At 42.1% G+C, this 19,963-nt stretch overlaps 1 protein-coding gene across 4 annotated transcripts in view; it reads left to right on the top strand.

The window, feature by feature from the left end:
- The window catches only part of PHLDB2 (pleckstrin homology-like domain, family B, member 2), a 127,464-nt gene that overhangs the window by 68,722 nt on the left and 38,779 nt on the right, over positions 1 to 19,963 (top strand). For all 4 annotated transcript variants that reach the window (XM_014947334.1, XM_014947330.1, XM_014947333.1 and 1 more), the window contains exons 4-7: positions 765 to 2,110; positions 11,060 to 11,443; positions 16,243 to 16,386; positions 17,268 to 17,405. In XM_014947334.1, coding sequence (XP_014802820.1) covers positions 765 to 2,110; positions 11,060 to 11,443; positions 16,243 to 16,386; positions 17,268 to 17,405 — 2,012 coding nt within the window. The remainder of the gene's footprint in view (positions 1 to 764; positions 2,111 to 11,059; positions 11,444 to 16,242; positions 16,387 to 17,267; positions 17,406 to 19,963) is intronic.

Here is a 19,963-nt window from a genome sequence, read left to right as displayed (position 1 = left end):
TGTCTTTGTTGTTGTTTTGAATGAAGTCATGGAGCCTAGCATTATATTCCTTAAGGCTATCTTTTAACTAAAGTGCTCTTTGCAGATGTAGTTACAGCTTTGTATTTTAAGAGCACTGAGCTGAAACACCTTGTAAAATGGGCTTTGGTTTTGTATTTTTCCATGAAGCTTTGTACAACGATGCATGGAGTAAGCAGAAAGGTGACAGACTCCTGCTGGGCTTCGAATTGAGCTCATTAGGGCTCAGATGCACTAGCCGCACAGGTTAAAAGAAAAGGTGGTCCAGAGCAGTGTCTTATGTTCTGTATTCTGAGCCCTGGGAGATCTGCGTTCCATTCTTTACTCTCTTCTCTGCTTTGCATTTTCTCCCTGCACCTCAGTTCCTCAGCTGTGAAACATCAGGACAATAATGCTTCCTTACTTCATGGACCTCTTGGTAGACTCAGGATTATAAAGACTGAGACGCAAACTCCTGCAATGGATGGGACATCAAAGAGTCTAGCCTCTTTCCAATGATGTTGCTGATTTGTAGTATGAATTTGGTGATGTTCCTGTGCCCCTTCTTTTTTAGTCTCCACCTTTTGCAAAAGCAGAGATGGAAAAGTTGTGCATCCCCTCCTTTGCATAATGATCTGAGACACATTTATTACAAGCACAGTAATTATTACAAAAGGTTTTTTTTCCAGGTTAGTGTGTAGGCATGCACATGCAAGAGGCTACTCACTTGCTAAAAGCATTTTTTTCTTGTTTTCTCTTCCTTACAGATTCCGGTAAGATTATGGCAGAGTATAGCCACACACAAGCCCAGATGGAATTACAAAATGCTAGTTTGGGAAAGGGTTCTGTGGCGAATTCTCTTGAAAATGGTCTCCAGGATATTATGGAAAACCTCAACCCGAAGAAATATTCATCAACTCTCAAATTTAAAACAAACGGGGACTATGCTGGCTCGTATTTAACCCTTTCACAACCTATGCCAATTAAACCTAGTCCTTCCTCCAGTGTTAAAAATACACACTCTGTTACCAAAATTCAGGGAGGCAAGCAGTTCCCCTGTGAAAGCCCATATCTTCCAGATAAAAGCATCTCTGTAAAGCATTTAGGTTCCATATCGAGCACATCTCCGTCCCTCAGTGGGTACAGTTTAGGAAGGACAGACTTTGATGTCCATGCCAACAGAGAACATGAAAAATCGTTTGGACACATGGATAAGTTTCACTACTCAAAGTACAGTCAGAGAAACAAATCCTATGACAACGTCTACTTCCCAGGAATGTTGGAGACGAAGAAGATCTCGGGGTCTCTTCTGACCATGTGGAATGGAAGCTCAGGGAACGAGCTGATGCTTTCACCTGCTAGCAATTCAGGGGCAGCCAGCATGCCTTCTAGCCCAAAGCAAGGCAGGAGGATGAATATGGAAGACAGCCTGGCCCTTCACATAAAACCAGTTAAGCACAAGGATGTGATGATGGAGACTCTGGGTTCACGGTCTAGAAAATACTCTGGTGGATCTCTAAGTCATATGGGAATGTATAGTCGTTCCCTACCCAGACTTTATAAATCAACAGAAAGCCAGCTGGTGCCATTAAGTTTGCCACCCAGAAGCTCTCTGGGTAATACTAAAAGGAGAAAACTTGGAGAAAAAGATCTACCTCAGAATGCTTTGGATGCTGATAATTACCTGAATTTTTCTTGCAGCTCAGGGGTTTCACCACATGCAAACTCTATCTCTGGGAATAATCCCTATGCCAGTTCAACTCTTAGTGTTCCCGCAAGCCCTCGAATTGCTAAAAAAATGCTTTTAGCACCTTCTTCCCCATATCTTTCCGATGATTTTGATAGACTTGGACTCTCAGGAACAAGTCCCAGTAGTTCTTTCTCCCCAGTGGATTTTGACAGGTCATTTTCTGTTAGAAGAAACCTTTCCACCAGTTCCATGGAACTTGACGACCCAGATCTTGAAAATTACAGACAGACGCCAAACTCCCTGCAACCATCCATGCGAGAGAGGAAGAACAGCATTAGCTCCATTTCGGGAAGAGAAGACCTGATGGACTACCACAGGAGGCAGAGGGAAGAGCGGCTTCGGGAGCAGGAGATGGAACGGCTGGTAATTTTTTTCTCTTCCTCTTAGTTTTTCGTGGCAGCTAGCGTCTGCAAAATGTCCATCCCAGATCTAGCCATCAGGATGGTACAGCAAAGCATAAGATGCTGTATTTTGAAATTCAGACGTTGCCTACTTCAGGTGCCTTGTTCGTTATCACAGTCCATGAAGCTAATGCTTAAATAGCATCCTGCTGTAACAGCTCGGGTAGACGGCACCATTAAGCCAACGTGAAAAAATGTTGGAACCCATGTAAATTGCATTCAGTCATTCTGTGGGCTCTGTTAAAATGTCTATGTACGTAAAACACACAAATTGCACTGCAGGGATCCAACGCTTTTTGTTTTAGATGATGGCACTTTTTTTTGTGGTAAGTGGGTAAAAAAAAAAAGAGACTCCACTATAAGCTGCTCAGCGATGTGTGCTGCGCAGTCAGGTATACATTGGTGGGGCTTCGACATCCATCATCAGATCTTTCTCTGCTTGGTCGTGTTTTTTTTTTCCTTCTGAGTATTTTCATTAAAATACAGGCCTCCTTGCTTCTCCCCCTCCCACAATGGAGTGTAGCAGAGGGGGACAGAGTTTTTCTCTGTCTCTAGGCAACGTAAAGCAGTGCATACTGCTTCAGTTTGGGATTAAATTTGGTAGTAAAATGTAATTTATCTATTATTGAAACAACTTTTTGGGCAGGAAAAAAAAAAAGAAAAAGGTCTTCAGAACACACAGAGATGGTTGAAACAGTGTCTTGTTGAAACTGTCTCTGAAAGGATACTTAGTATTTCTTTGAAAAAAGGTTTCTCAGTGGCTACAAGAGTCTCTGACCCTGTTAAGATGCATTCGTATTGTGCTGATCTTCTCCTCCACGCAGAAACTGAGGCTGTTAGATGCACCAATTGGTATTACTGAGTCTTAGTAATACTTAGTTACTCTGTAGCAAGTCTTTACACTTGGGTGCTTTAACTCAAACCTTCATTGATTTGAGCAAAATGGGGATAGGATTCCCATCAACCTGTCTGGTTTGTACACAGCCAGGGAGCCCGCGGGGGAGGTCACTTCCCGGGCAGGCCAGGGTGAAAAGCCATGGGGAGGTGGGATGTGAGCGCAGGGGGATGCAGACACTGGGGCTGCCTGTCAGGGACCACTAGCAATGGCCCAGTTCTGCTGAAGTTTTGTAACCAGCTGGGATGTCTCCCTCCCGCCTCACCTACATCCTTGGCACAAGCTGGTGAGGACCCTGGCAGGTTGGGCAGGAGCCTGCCTTTTCATCCCCAGTCTGCTGGGCGCTGGAGTCTGTGCTGTTCATACGTGGTTGGTTTGCAGGGTGTGAAGATGTGCATCTTTGCCTATGTAGAGCCGGGGCTGTAGAGTTGAGGCGCGGGTGTGAGGTGAGCAGCCCCAGCCCTGCCTTGCCCCCCAAAACCTCCAAGGAGGGCCAGCTGCGAGTGGAAGTGACTGGGTGGCTTAGGAAAGGTTGTTACGCTGGCCCACGGCAAAGTGGGAAGCATCGGCAGAAATGGTGGTGGGTTATTTCTCTCTCTCCTTGCTGCCTTCTCCCTGCCGTTCCCGCATTCCTGTCAGAAATCTCCTCACTTCTCCCTAGTCCTGGTGTTTTGCGTGTGCAAAGGGGTGTTTGCTTCTTATCAGAGGTTTTTCCAGACAGTCATGCTGTAAAATCTGAGATAATCAGTCATAAAAGACAACGTAGTAGACTGTATTTGTGTTTCAAAGAGAACCGCTTTTTTTTTTTGCTTTTTTCTTTTTTTTTTTTTTTTGTGGTGAGGGTTGGAAGCATGGGGGTTGTTTCAGTATTCAGTACTGCAAAAAAGGTTTTATGTTTGGATGTAATGACTACTTCACCCCCGCCCCCTTTTTTTTTTCCTTGCTGGACAATGCTTCCTTCAAGTCCTGATTCTTTAAAAAGAGAATTTGCCTACTGTTTTCCCAAGCATGTTAAAGTTTTTGAAAGAAGGTGGTGTTTTGTGTGTTGGATGTAATTTTAACACGAAGGAACTTCCTCCTGCTTGAGTTCGTCTTTTGTTCACGGTACTGCTTAATATTTTCTTTCCCTTTGATAAAACTACCTGGTGGAAGAGTTGAATGTCAGGAGATTGCCTCCCTCCAATTGTCTGAGAGTCTGAAAAATGCCATAGATAGGTTTTTAGATGTCTGAGAAGAAGGAATAGATTTAAAAATAAAAAAATCTGCACATCAGCTCTTTGTACATTAGGGCCTGTTCTGTTTTGGTTTTGTTTTAGTTTTGTCTCTCTGTGTGGATCTGGTCAAGGGTCTGTCCAAACAGGGTCCGTATATATCCAGCCTGAGCTTCCAGAGAGCACTTTGGTCTGACCTTGTATACTGCAAGATGGACAAAGGTTAGAGATCTGCTCAAGGTCTGCTCAAGTCTCTCTTTTTGGGGGGTGGGGGAAGGTGTGAATAAAAAACCACAACTAAATAAGCACCCATGGATAGCAAAACTCTGTGCTTTGGCTTTTGAATGCTGAGTAAAAATCCGGATTGAGCTGGTAGGAAAATGGAAGGGGAAATGTAGTCTGTCTTTGCACAGGTATTAGACTATTACAAGCTGTGTTTTTTGAAGCAAGGCATGCAGAAGAAAAGTGTAGGACTACTCTGAGAACTTCCTCGGAAACATAAGACTTCTTTTTAGATGATAAGACTGCTCTATGGCCCAGACACAAAGTGTAGAGCATCTTTCGTTGCGCCAGCACTGCCCCTGTAGCTACCCTGCTGGCACAGAGCGGTCTTGGGGTGTTGTGTTTGATACCTGCTATTCAATTCTGGATTATTATTTTTTTTTTTTTTAGTAGAATCTATGCACACAATGTAATCTGACCTAGTATCTGCCCTTGGTCTCTTCTGTTTGCTTTCACTTGTTTTGTTTTTCCTTTCTGTATAAATTATTCTATGAGCTTAATTTGTGCTTAGTTTGCTTTTAAAGTGACAGAGGCTCCTCTGGAAGTTGGCGTTTTGAGCTGCTGCTTCAGCCTGCTTATGAAGCCAGATCATCCTGCTGTCATTGCCCAAATAAACAAACAGAGGATTTTAAAAAATGGTACAAATAGTGAAAATATGTGTTGCAAGGGGTGGGGGTTTTTTTTGGAATGATTTAAACATCTGAATTCCAATTTGTTCCCATGCACCAAACAGAAAAGACGTGTATATACTTGTGTAGGATTTGGTGTTTCTCCCTCTCTCTTTATTTTGATTTGCCTTTTATGGCTGGGTTGACCCAAACTGGCTGAAGGACTGGTGCCACTTCTGTTTTGCCAGCCTGTGACATGGGGAGGTGGAGGAACCAGAGTGTCTGTAGCTCCCACCCTTCCAGCGTTACTGCTGGGCGCTGGGGACTGGTGGGCTGTGGGAGCTGGTGGGACAGTGTGAGGTTGCTCCTGGGGCTTGCACAGGCAGCAGGGCTGGTGGTGGGTCATGATCTGCTCCTACTTCCTTTCCAGCCCAGCTGACCGGACATTGCATCTTGGCACAGGGATGTTTATACAAGCTTTGCACAAGTTGAAGTCAGCATTAGATATCGCTGAAGTTAGCCCAGGAGCCATATAAACAAGGAAAAAAATTATCACTGTGATCTAAGGATGTTGAATGAGATTCAGTTAGCTATTGAATCTTTTTTTTAATTTTTTTAAAATTTTAACTCTTTTTTTCCTATCTGAGATAAAAGCCCAACTGTGGTAGCTGCTGGAACTGAAAAGCAGTCTTTCTTTTCAGCCCGTGGGTAGGTCGGGGGTGGAACAGAGCAGGCAACACAGTCAGATAGATATTAAGGCCATCTGTTTTGTTTGATACCCACTCATTTGAATAGCACTGAACTTGTTTTTTTTCTACTGCTTTTTTTTTGGCAGTACGATGTATTTCCTCTAGGTGGTGGTAGGTGCTTAAAAATTACATGTACAGCATCTACATGATACCTTCTGTAGTCCAGCTGTCTGCAAGGATCTGTAAACATAGGCTTGCTAATGAAGTTTTACTAGATGCAGGAATTGTGCTGGGAGAGGTTTCAGCTTACATGACTGATGCTGAAAAGAGCAATAGTAAAATTCAAGAAACTTATTTCATAGTCCACCTTTTAATAGTCATAAGAGCATAGAATTTCATTCAGTTTATTCAGTAAGTAGAAAATAATACAGAATAGCCTTGTGCTTGATTTGCATTGATGCATTACAGTTTAGTGAGATGTGCTTATGTGAGGGGAAAATGAAATGAAAATATTTTGGAATTTTCAAAGTGGTACTGCTTTAAAATTATGGTTAATAGAGCTTATGTAAATCTCCCTTTCAGCCTGGAAAAACCTCATATACATGTTTTATAAATTTATATTGGCACTGTGTCTTTTTATAGACCTTTTAAACATAAAGTACCCAAGCTGTATGTAAAAGTGTTAAGTGACTTACCTCTTACAGGAACCCCAGCCAAGTAGACGAGAGCTAGATCAAGGTAATTTTTCCCACCACTAGTATTTGAAAGCCTCTATAGTGTTACAGAATAGTTACTTAACATCAATTTAGTTTAGTGAAACAGCAAGTACCACATAATAGGATAGAAAAACCCCACAGAATATAACTAATACTGATGACTCAGTAAATTTTCAGGAAGGTTCAGTTTCAGTTGTGTTCCGAAACATTTCTGTGGATTCTTTAATAATCCAAAGTGTGGATTACATATACTTAATTTTTGCAGCTCTAAGTTTTATGCAAATGAACAAGATGAGCCAGAATGCACAGGAATGAAGTACTGGAGCTCTAGTCTTCAGGCCCCTGCCCTCAGCGTGATGTGAAGAAGGGGTGCCTGCATAGGGACTGCAGGGGCAAGAAGGGCACTCATCTGAACAAAACACAGTACTTTGCTGAAAACCTGTGCTTGTGCTTCTGAGGGCCGAGAGGTGATAATTTTCAAGTGCAAGCTGTTATTTTGGAAGCTGGTGGCATTTCCTCAGGAGCCGAACACGTGCCTGGAGATACAGGAGCCAGTTCTGCAGAAAGTCGTCTGCTCGGTTCCTCCCTGGAGGCTGGCTCTACCCCGTGCCACCACTCATTGCTTTTGGTTTTGCCACTGTTTCTTCTGTGCCTGTGGTGGGAAGGTAAGGACGAGGTGTGCCAGCCTGGTCCTCTGCTCTGGGCTGAGGTGGTCTCTCTGTGGTGCATCTCCGTGGAGGTGCCTCTGCTGCGAAGGGCTGCCTGCTCGTCACCTGTGGGAGATGGACATGAAGTATGGGTGCTTTCTCTGAATTCTGTGGGAACTGAAGAGCCAAAAGACTCAACTATAGCAAAGCAAGGACTGAAAATGAGAAAATAAATGAGGCCGGAGTGAGAACCTGGTGCAAACTGGAGGGAAGGGGAAGAACAGTTGGCGAGCTGTTCTCAGACCCAGTTAAAGTCTAGCTTTGAAATAAGCTTCTTGGTATCTGACAGGTGTGAAATCCCCAGCTCCTTGGAAATGCAGGAAGGAAAGAGAAACCTTTCTCCTGCCTCTTGCCTGTGGGGTACTGAATGGATTTGTAAGAAAGAAAGTTTGGGGAGTTCCTACTGCTCTCTTCCCTGGGCTCTCTGCTTCTTTTCACCCCTGTCCTTTTTGACTAGCTGCTGCTCCAAGCTTTTGCTCTGAAGCTGGTCGTTTGCCTGCCTCTGAGGTTTTTAAAGTGCAACAGCGCAAAAATGCTGTTCTTTGGAGGCCAAAAAGAGCAAGAGCCTCTTCTTCAGGCAAAAGGAGCCCTGGCTGCACAGTATAGCCGTAATTCTTGTTAGTGTCACAAAGGATAGTCTGCACATGTATTTTTAATGAAATCTGGGGTTATCCAGTTGCTAATGGCACTTATCTAAAAAGCTTCCTGCTTGCCACAGCTGATTAACGAAGTCTTGCCTTGATACCTAGATACAGCGTCACCTCTACCTATTTGTAAAATTCATATACGTGACATGCACCAGATGAAAAAATCCAGGAATCATTGACATGGTGGCTGTTAAAAAAGTGGGAGATACTTATCTTTGCTATTTTGGAATATATTGCTTTACAGTGTGCATGTTAGATGTCTCTAATATCATCATTAATCAGTGACAGAGGAGGGTTATGATCTCTTTATCCCACCCTTCTCCTTGACCCCCTAAATTTGCAGCCATCCGTAGGTGGTGTGTAGCTTTGCAAAGCCAAGAGTGGTGAAACTGCTCAGGCAGAAAGGGCACAAGATCTGTGTACTTTTAAGAGATCCACTGAAAATACATGAAGATGTTTTAGTCAGTTAGAAAGGACATTTTATGGGGAAATACACTGACAGGCTTACATGGCTTGACTCAACACGCCTCCCTCCCACCAGAGCCAAATTTAAACCAATTTCCTTCTTTTGACATACCTTTTTTTTTTTTTTTTTTTTCCTCTGCTGTGTTTAGCATCACAAATAACTTGCGTGGTGTTTCTTGCAAAGTTATTGTCTGGATTTTCCATGTGCTACTGCTTTTGCTACACTTTCCATTGCCAGGGTGCTTTCCTAGCTTGCTGCTTGACTCAGAATTTTATGCTGGAAACAGTTAAATGCAGGTGTGCTGGAGCTGGAATGAGTTGGCCAAGATGAACTGATGAGAATAGAGCGTATAAAATAACCACAGAGCTTCCTGTCCCTAAGCCTCTCAGCACATGTCAAAATAGAAGTGAGAGGTATCGGTATTTCTGTAACGTGGCTGAAAGTCCATCAGGAATTTTTCAAAGACTGGCAGAGGTTTTCCTGCAATTTTTAAGCTTTCCTGAGCATCTGACGCTTGAGGGGTGGCGAAAAGAATTCCCCCCTTTTTTTTTTTTTTTTATATGACTGCTTAGCAAATGGTAGGTTTGCAGTGAGAGCCCCTTACCTGAGCGCTTGGACTGGGATGACCAGCAGCTGCTGAAAAAAATTCCCCCCTTTTTTTTTTTTTTTTTATGACTGCTTAGCAAATGGTAGGTTTGCAGTGAGAGCCCCTTACCTGAGCGCTTGGACTGGGATGACCAGCAGCTGCGCTTCAAAATTTGCCATTTCCTATTATTATTATTGAAGGGATGGAGGCTCGGCACGGGGTAACCTGATATATACCCTGTTGTTGCAGGGAAAGATGTTGTAGGGACTTGGTATCCTGGTTGCTGTGCTTCCCATCTAATACCATGAGGACGCCCGCAGGAGAGGGCCAGGCCCGGTGCCGTCATGACAGGGAGAGCTGCATAATTACCGGCGAGCCCAGCCAGCGCTTGCACAGCGCTTTAGGAATTGGGTTGCGTGGCCAAAAGACTTAGTGAGAGGGAGGATAGCGGCGTTGGAGGGGTAAGGGAACAGGCTGAGGGTCTGGCAGTGGTTGCACGGAGGGAACAAGGCTTTGGGGAGCTATAATTATGGTCAGTCGTTTGGGGTTGGAGGATGTCTGGAGAATCTGCTGGACCCATTTCGTGGAAAATCCGAGCTAGCCATTGCTGCCCTGGGCTCTGGTGTTTCAGCGGCTCCTCTCTGCCGGTGCCGTTGCAGGAGACCTCAGAGGAAGCTTGCGGTGGGAACCTGGGAATAAGCTACCTGAAGGCACAATTTCTGTCTCACGGTGCTCTCTTGGTTGGGTAGAGCTTGGAAGTGGATGGGTTCAGATGGGTTCTCCAGCTCTGAACAACGAGTGATGCGGGGTGATGTGGATGTGTAGTGCATACAATCTCTCGGTAGCTGTATAAAAAACTGGGTGCTTGTAAACTAGTGTTAAGTTTTCATAAAACTCCCATGGCTTGCTGCAGGGACAGGGCAGGAAATGCATGGTCCAAACTGCTTTGCCTGATCCTCGTTATCACTTGCTGTGGGGCGTAGAGAGTGTTAGGGCTGTCAGAAATAGCCGCTTCGTAAATCCTGTTTGCAAATGTGATGCCAGGTAGAGCTTGGAAAGTGAGTATGTCTGCAGTGGTTCCTGGGGAAGGAGGCTGAGGATTTTGGTTTTCTGGCTTTCTTTTTAAATACTACTAAAAATAAGAAGCATTTCCTAGAAATCAGAAGTGAGATCATTAGTGCAGCTATTAATGCCAAGCATGGAACTCTCACAGTGATTTTTTTTTCCAGCAGAATTTTCAATAGGCTTATGGTAAGCAAATTTTTATTTACATTATTTTTCTTCTTTAGCAAAAGAAACATGAAATTACATAAAAGCATTACCTCTTAAAAGTGAAAAGGTAAAAATGCATACCTTTTGGGAATTAAATGTTTATAGCAACTTGAAGCACTTCATGTCAAACTGGCACAGCTATTCAGATTCCCAAGTTTGAATTGTTAGTATGAATCCATAGGGAATTTGGGTAAACTGGTAAATAAAGATTTTACTGTGCATTTGACATCTATTGTATTTTAGGTATGATGCCTCGTTTTTCTGTTAATGCTCCTAAAACTGTGGGTTTCTCCCGAAAAAGGGAGTCAAAGTTAACAAAATGGAAAATCAAAAAAAGACAGGAATGAGTGAGTTCATGGAAAATCTGAGTGCTACTTTGCAGCATGGTGGGAGTATAGCGTAAGTGTGAAGTGGAACAATTAGTGATTTATACAGTGAGCTCACTGGACATGTGTACATACAAATGGAGTATGGTTACAACCTGAGTAAACAATATTAATATTAAAATTTTCTACAATGGAAAGATAAATGTTAGGACATCTTATTTAAGTAGCTATTAATTTCTGTGGAATGTACTTTTAATTCCTTAAGTTCTTCTTCCATGTTTATTTTTATTCTTCATCTTGCACTATAATTTATGTATGTATATCTGTTAATTATCTCTAAGTGCTATGGACATACATGCAACTGGAGGACTTTAATCCTTCACTCTAAAAAAAACCCAACAAAACCAACCCTAAAAAACCTCCAGCAAACTTTTTTTAACTTCATCTTCAGTTGAGCTCACATGTGACACTTAGTGCTATTATCTTTTTTTTTTTTTTTAAACTAGGAACGACAGCGTCTGGAGACAATCCTCAATCTGTGTGCAGAATACTCCAAATCTGACAGCGACCCCGCTGCAGCTACAACAGTTGCTGATGTTCAAAAAATTAACAAAGAACTCGAAAAACTTCAGCTCTCCGATGAGGATTCGGTGTTTGAAGACTCCCAGATGAATCTGGAAACGAGGTTCAGAAGCCAGTTGAAATCATCTGCCAGCGATTCGGATTTCTCGGAGCTGAGCAACCACAGTCGCAGCACTTCTGCTTTCCTCTCCCCCAGAGGGTTGAGGGCCGATGAGCACTTCAACGAAAGCACGAAGCCTCCGCCTTTCGCTGCTCCAGGCTTTCTGAAGGACGCCACCGAATCGTCCTACCTAAGCATCACACCAAAGGTAATGCTCTGTAGGAGGAAAGAGTACCATCTAGGTTCGACAGCTTGAAATCCTCCTCTAGGAGTCAGCTGTCCTGACAGGGGCCATGGTTAGAATCGCAGAATCGTAGAATGGATTAGGTTGGAAGGGACCTTAAAGGTCATCTAGTTACAAGGACCCTGCCATGGGCAGGGACACCTCCCACTAGACCAGGTTGCTCAAAGCCCCATCCAGCCTGGCCTCGAATGGTCAGGATGGCTTAGGTGTGAGAATTAATCCCAGGGCTCATACAGTTTAGCAGCCAGCAAATGATTATTTCATTTTCTGTGGAAGCTGCTGGTACTGGAAGTTGGTTGTTTTTTTTTTTTTTTCAGAGGGGTGTAGTTCAGAAAGAGTTTTAAGATTTTCTGAGGGAGAAGCATTTGCTTGAACAATTACAGCTACTTAAATAAGGAAGTTTTCAGGAACCCTGCTTTGCGCTGGGATGTTGGGGAGAAGAGAAGCTCTGCCGTCCTCTCCCACCCTGGGGCTCCTGTAAGAGGAGGATGTTTTCTTGTGGGCAAACCAGAACGGTTGCATGGGAGGTGAAGAGGAGTAGCCTGAGCTGAATTTACTGTCCTGACTCCTTTCCCAGGATTGGACCTGAGCCACTTGTCAAATCAGCTGTTGCCTCTCATGGGGTGCGGGGCGGCAGCCAGCCTCCTGCTGCTCTGACCCAGCTCCTGCACTTGATAAGCTGCAGCTCCTTTTCTATGTGCCTCATCCTGCTGTTCTGTTACTGAAGGAGAATTGTCCTTTAAAAAAAACAAGCTCACAGCATTACTAACAATTTCCTTCAGCTAGGGCAGCAGCAACCTCCTCTGGGGTGGGACAGGAGTCTTGAGTCAGTGCCTAGGCTTTGGTGTGCCAGACCAGCAGCAAGTCCTGGTGGCAGGCAGTGTGTTAAATAACTGTACTCAGGACTTAGAATCAGGAGCATAAGACGACCAAGCAAAGCCATAAAAGCAGGTTTCTGCTTAACAAGTTCACACCTTCAAAATACTTTGTCTCTCTCCTTTTTACTGCTATTTACACACTGTATGAACTTCAGCATGGTTATATGCTTAGCATTAATTGTAATTAAGCCCTACTTAAACACTTCTTTATTGGCTATAAAGATGTTAAGTATGTATAGAGGAAGAGAGAGGTGTGATTGATAAAAAGACATTTTATCTAATAGAGGGTTATCTCTCTGGAAATCTCTGCTGAGTCTTTCAGTGTGAAATTATATTGAACAGAAATGTGCTATTATGTCTTGGTCTTTTCATGTTGAAAAGGTAGTAAGACATTTCATTTACAAGTTACCGTGGTCTTGCATTTCTTTCCCATTTGTTGCTTTCTTTGTGCAAGTCAGAGATCCTATTTTGAACCCTTATTAGGAAGCTGAAATCGAAGATGTTATGTCAGCATTATCCGAACAGGATACCGGACAAAAAGAGGCTTTCCTGCTAGGATTACTAATGCTAATCAAGGAATACCATTCATTCGTTCATTGTAAAGGCTGTTCTGCTAAGCCCTGAGAAAAGCAGCAACAAGCAACTGTGTTAATGAAACACAGCTCATTGTTTTAAAATATCAAGATCAGATTTGTCCCAGGATAACATGCCCGCTCTCAGAATAGCCATTCAGTAGTTGAGCAAGGCTGTGTGGTCCAGTGGTTTACTCAGCCCATTTCTAATTCTGACCGGGGACAATGAGCGAGCAGCCTTACCGGAGTAACGGGATCACAAGCCCCTGGGGTCAGATGAACATGAAGAATACATTTGAAACTCAATAACTCTTTGATCTGGCCTTTGCTGGTATAAGATCACACGTATTTTCTAAATAATGTTGTTTAATTCTTGGCACAGTTACCCAGTAAGTAAACAGCAATGAAAAGAGCGATGTTAAGGGTATGACTTCCTTGGTGCTAACGGGGGAGACAAAGCCAACTTTTGTCCTTATTTTACAGAAGCTGCCCATCTTAATGGCTGGCTACAAACATATCCTATCCTACCTCCTGGCTTTTATTATTATATGAACAGCTGAAATTTACATAAAAAGCATCTTCATCTCTCTCCGTTATTTTTATAAGGGAGAAATTAGATTTTTATAACCTAAATAGCACAGCGTGTAAAGTATTCTCAAAGGTTAGGTTTTGATAATTCCTGTAGCATGAATAGTATTTACTGTTAAGTATAGTATTTACTTCCAATGCCTGGAAGTAAAGTATCATGTTTGTTTCTCCTGTACACCTTCTAAATATAGAACTAGCAATATAGTAGATATGAAATACGTAAGGGGTTCAAAACCAGCAGTACAGTACTTGTTTAAATTGAACACAATATGAAAGGGGGAAGTTTTTTTTTTTTTTCAGAGGGGTGTAGTTCAGAAAGAGTTTTAAGATTTTCTGAGGGAGAAGCATTTGCTTGAACAATTACAGCTACTTAAATAAGGAAGTTTTCAGGAACCCTGCTTTTTTCTGTGGAAGCTGCTGGTACTGGAAGTTGGTTGTTTTTTTTTTTTTTTCAGAGGGGTGTAGTTCAGAAAGAGTTTTAAGATTTTCTGAGGGAGAAGCATTTGCTTGAACAATTACAGCTACTTAAATAAGGAAATTTTCAGGAACCCTGCTTGGCACTGCGCTGGGATGTTGGGGAGAAGAGAAGCTCTGCCGTCCTCTCCCACCCTGGGGCTCCTGTAAGAGGAGGATGTTTTCTTGTGGGCAAACCAGAACGGTTGCATGGGAGGTGAAGAGGAGTAGCCTGAGCTGAATTTACTGTCCTGACTCCTTTCCCAGGATTGGACCTGAGCCACTTGTCAAATCAGCTGTTGCCTCTCATGGGGTGCGGGGCGGCAGCCAGCCTCCTGCTGCTCTGACCCAGCTCCTGCACTTGATAAGCTGCAGCTCCTTTTCTATGTGCCTCATCCTGCTGTTCTGTTACTGAAGGAGAATTGTCCTTTAAAAAAAACAAGCTCACAGCATTACTAACAATTTCCTTCAGCTAGGGCAGCAGCAACCTCCTCTGGGGTGGGACAGGAGTCTTGAGTCAGTGCCTAGGCTTTGGTGTGCCAGACCAGCAGCAAGTCCTGGTGGCAGGCAGTGTGTTAAATAACTGTACTCAGGACTTAGAATCAGGAGCATAAGACGACCAAGCAAAGCCATAAAAGCAGGTTTCTGCTTAACAAGTTCACACCTTCAAAATACTTTGTCTCTCTCCTTTTTACTGCTATTTACACACTGTATGAACTTCAGCATGGTTATATGCTTAGCATTAATTGTAATTAAGCCCTACTTAAACACTTCTTTATTGGCTATAAAGATGTTAAGTATGTATAGAGGAAGAGAGAGGTGTGATTGATAAAAAGACATTTTATCTAATAGAGGGTATACTTTGTCTCTCTCCTTTTTACTGCTATTTACACACTGTATGAACTTCAGCATGGTTATATGCTTAGCATTAATTGTAATTAAGCCCTACTTAAACACTTCTTTATTGGCTATAAAGATGTTAAGTATGTATAGAGGAAGAGAGAGGTGTGATTGATAAAAAGACATTTTATCTAATAGTCTAATATCTAATAATATCTAATATCTCTCTGGAAATCTCTGCTGAGTCTTTCAGTGTGAAATTATATTGAACAGAAATGTGCTATTATGTCTTGGTCTTTTCATGTTGAAAAGGTAGTAAGACATTTCATTTACAAGTTACCGTGGTCTTGCATTTCTTTCCCATTTGTTGCTTTCTTTGTGCAAGTCAGAGATCCTATTTTGAACCCTTATTAGGAAGCTGAAATCGAAGATGTTATGTCAGCATTATCCGAACAGGATACCGGACAAAAAGAGGCTTTCCTGCTAGGATTACTAATGCTAATCAAGGAATACCATTCATTCGTTCATTGTAAAGGCTGTTCTGCTAAGCCCTGAGAAAAGCAGCAACAAGCAACTGTGTTAATGAAACACAGCTCATTGTTTTAAAATATCAAGATCAGATTTGTCCCAGGATAACATGCCCGCTCTCAGAATAGCCATTCAGTAGTTGAGCAAGGCTGTGTGGTCCAGTGGTTTACTCAGCCCATTTCTAATTCTGACCGGGGACAATGAGCGAGCAGCCTTACCGGAGTAACGGGATCACAAGCCCCTGGGGTCAGATGAACATGAAGAATACATTTGAAACTCAATAACTCTTTGATCTGGCCTTTGCTGGTATAAGATCACACGTATTTTCTAAATAATGTTGTTTAATTCTTGGCACAGTTACCCAGTAAGTAAACAGCAATGAAAAGAGCGATGTTAAGGGTATGACTTCCTTGGTGCTAACGGGGGAGACAAAGCCAACTTTTGTCCTTATTTTACAGAAGCTGCCCATCTTAATGGCTGGCTACAAACATATCCTATCCTACCTCCTGGCTTTTATTATTATATGAACAGCTGAAATTTACATAAAAAGCATCTTCATCTCTCTCCGTTATTTTTATAAGGGAGAAATTAGATTTTTATAACCTAAATAGCACAGCGTGTAAAGTATTCTCAAAGGTTAGGTTTTGATAATTCCTGTAGCATGAATAGTATTTACTGTTAAGTATAGTATTTACTTCCAATGCCTGGAAGTAAAGTATCATGTTTGTTTCTCCTGTACACCTTCTAAATATAGAACTAGCAATATAGTAGATATGAAATACGTAAGGGGTTCAAAACCAGCAGTACAGTACTTGTTTAAATTGAACACAATATGAAAGGGGGAAGGAAGGACAGCGTTTAACTCTTTTTTTTCTAATGAACTTCTTGTAATGTGCAACTATAGATACCGGAATGCACAAGTGATGAGCAAAGAGGGCAGGAGCTTGGTCGACTGGAGGAGGAGCGCATAGTAATCCTAAATAACTTGGAAGAACTTGAGCAGAAGATCAAAGATTTAAATGACCAGATGGATGAGTCCTCGAGAGAGGTATGAAATATGGTTTTAAATGTCTTGCTTGGTTAGGCATGTCTACATAGCATAAGTCTGATGGCTTTAGCAAGTACATAGGGAACTCACAGATGTATGTAGCCTTCATATTCTGTGCTTTTTCCACCAGAATTAGGCACAGAATCATAGGCCTGGCAGTCTCCCACTATGAGGGGTATTTTTTCCCAGCAGGGAGGTGGATGTGATGCTCAGATTAGCCTTTCCCAGCTGTAACCATTATACTCCTAAGTGGAATTAGAATAATCTTGCTTGTTGAATGGTCACGCAATTGATCCAAATACCTTGTGTCGCTTGGGAGTTTTATCGTGGTATCTCCTGTGACGGTTTAAAGAGAAAGGAAGTGAGACAACTTCCTTTCAACCCTCCTTGGCTTTACAGTGGCAGGGGTATGTTGGCACCCTCTTGACTTCTGGAATCTCACAGTTGCAGACTAAGCTGGCCAGGCATTTGGGTTGTGCTTGCTCCAATTATCAGCGACAGGAAAGAAACAGCTGTTCCAGAAGGGTTTCCTACGGAGCCTGGGCACTGAGAGCTGGTACAGTATCATAACAGGAGGAAGCACAGAGGAGAAGTGTTAGAAAAGAAAAAGTTTTGGAAAAAAAGAATCTTCAAACTGAAGTTGGTTTGGACTTTATTTTGCAGTATTTTATGTTGCAGTTTTACTTTTTCTCAGATGTGTGATCTCTTTTTTAAACTTTCTTTTGTGGGAGTAAAACTCAATTTTTATTTTTTATTTTATTTTTAAAATGTTTCTCTGTTGTGAATAATCACCAACTCACTCCCCTTCCCCCAGAAAGTAATGTGTATCAAGATTTTTTCCTTAATCTGGACTGCTTCTGAAAAATGTTTTGTGTTCCTAGTTGGATATGGAATGTGCCCTTTTGGATGGGGAACAGAAATCTGAAACAACAGAGCTGCTGAAAGAGAAGGAAATATTGGATCATCTAAACAGAAAAATAGCTGAGCTGGAGAGAAATGTTATTGGTGAAAAGACAAAGGTAATTGAGTTATCTTAGCTAGCTGTGTTCTCTGTTCCCCTTGATCTTCAAAATACATTTGTATGGTTAATATATTGATGGAAGCTTTTTTATGAAGTACTGTCTATAAGTAAATTTAGTTGATAAATATGGAAGAAAAAAAACAGTTGTCTCACCATCATCTCCCTGTAACAGTGTCATTTTCCGAGGTATGCTTGACAAGCAAAATATAGTATGCTTAAGTAAAAAGACCTGACCTGCTGTGAAGATATTTTTGATTAATAGAAATATCCATACAGGGCTTCGAAGTGAGTTATCTGTTGTTTAAAAGAACAGTATAAATTGAACTTTTCCACTGTCCTTCATTGTAGGTTATAAATTTTGAACTAAAATAAAATTTAAAATTTAATCCTTTACGAGCAAAGGAATAGAATGAAAGAAGGCTGTAGTTTCAGAAGATGGCTTCATCTAATATTGAATGATATATAAGAATGATATACATCTGTCAAGCATGTAGTTTAAAAGCAATGATATTGGTTTATTTTGTTTGCTGTTTGACAAGTTCAGTACTGTAGAGTGTTCTCTGTGGGATTAAGTCAAAGGAATTAATTAGTTCTCCTATACAGTCAGATACTTAATTGCTGTCAAATGCGCAGCAAGTATATATAAGCATATATTTGCAAAATAGGATAGCACTATAATAAGATTTTAAGTTCAGAAATGGAAAGGGCCTGCCCGATGAATGTCTCCCCCTCGGACCCAGGAGTGCTGGTTCCCCAGCAGGCTCTCTGCTGGCATCTCCAGGCGGGCAGTTCCCTTTTCCACGGGGTATGTGCCACGGCCAAGAATATCTCAAGGTCAGGAAGTTTTTCCAGGGCTTCCAGACAGTAATGTTTCCTTTTTAAATTTCATCCTCTCTCTCATAATTTAAACCTGTCACTTGTGGAAATACTCTAACTGGTCTCTCCCCCTCTTTTTTTTAAGCTTTCCAGAAATACCTGAGAGTCATCTGCATTATTTGCTTTTGCTTAGACAAGCTGCACGTTTTTAGCTCTTTCCCAGTTCCCATTTATTTCACGCCTTACAGCTTGCATTGTTTTATTCTGAGCTTTTGGTCTGTAATTTCTGCCTACCCTGTCATGAGCCTGGATGCTGTTTTGCAGCTGTACTCATCAAGCCTGTGTCTGAGAAGGAGAATGGTGCTTCCAGCTTTCTGCCCTGTGGGGTGACCGTACACATCCAGTTTAAGCTTGAACTTCTGTGGACTTTCCGGCCTGCACTTTTCCTTGTTCTCATGTACCCCTCAGTGACCCTTCAGCTTCCGGTGTTGCCTGTGGTCACGTTCTAGGTTGTCCATGGAACGTGTTTCATACTTGTTTTCTAGTGTAAAGACAAGTTGATACTGGCAGATAGGGCCATGTGAGCAAATGCCCTCCAAAAGGATGCTGCTAGGAGTTTTGGTTGGTGGTAGCAAATAACATACCCAGAAATTCAAGAGATCTTTTGCCTTTTGTATTTGTTCCCTAGTAACCTCAAAGTTCAATGAAACTAATGGAAACTATTCTAAAAGCTTTAGGTTGTTTAGATTTCCTTGCAGTCATATGATGGAACATTAGTGTGTATCAGTCACGCAGAAAATTAAAGTGCCGGGTCTAGTTTAAATGTTTTGAACTGAAACTTGAAAAGCAGCCTAGAAAAAGGACTTTTGTTATTTAAAAAGCAAGTTCATGCAAAACACTGTTTTTTCGGTATGAAGCATGCCACTAGTCAGATCAATTACAATATTTTATTTGTCTTTTCTTTTGTGTTCCTTTTTTAAACAAACAAACAAAAACCCTGGCTGTGAGTGCATGCTCTAGACTTAAGGCCATTGGCTCACCTAATACTGAAATTATCTTTGTAGAAATAGACTCTTAAGAGAGCCTGCAGATTTTCTTCTGGAAGATGTCTGAAAGTGTGGCATAAAAATTGGAAGTTTAAAAAAGTAGGAGACAAGCTTCTGTAAACAGGCAAAAAATGAAGTGACAGCTGAAGTGTTCTGGAGAAAGCAGTGTCAGCCAGCAAAACAGATGGCACTCATTGTGTCAACAAATAAAACTTCTGGCTGACTTGAAACAACAGTGTTCTTTTAAAATCTTGGTTTGTGTGTCTGTATGTTTAAGGTTACAGCCCTGCAGATCTGATTTAAGATAAGTAACAAACATCTTGGCTCTGTAGTAGTACAGTACCCAACCCCCCCAGAAAAGGGGTGCTCGGGTGGAGACAGCAGGTGGTCCTTCTTGCTGAAATTTATGACCTCCTCAACAGAATTAAGGCTTGGGTTTTGGCCTGTAGTTGTCACCCGGCTGATGGTACTTTTTGTGGTATTTCTTCCAAGAACAAGCATCCCATTGCCCCCACAATGCTTACAGTTTCTTCTAGTTACCTGAATAGTTCACCCCTGATAAAGCCAGTGGTCTTGGTTTTGGTGGTGCCTTCTGGCAAGAAGCTGTCAGGTCCCATCACTTGGACAGTGGTTGCATTTCTCTCAGGGTAAGGGAGTGATATCAGAGTACGCTGCACAGTGTCATCTTGAGGAG

Source organism: Calidris pugnax, unplaced genomic scaffold (assembly GCF_001431845.1).
Source record: "Calidris pugnax isolate Ruff unplaced genomic scaffold, ASM143184v1 scaffold95, whole genome shotgun sequence".
Lineage (NCBI taxonomy): Eukaryota > Metazoa > Chordata > Aves > Charadriiformes > Scolopacidae > Calidris > Calidris pugnax.
The sequence above is the reverse complement of the archived record's forward strand: the minus strand, read 5'-3'. Positions and strand labels throughout refer to the sequence as shown.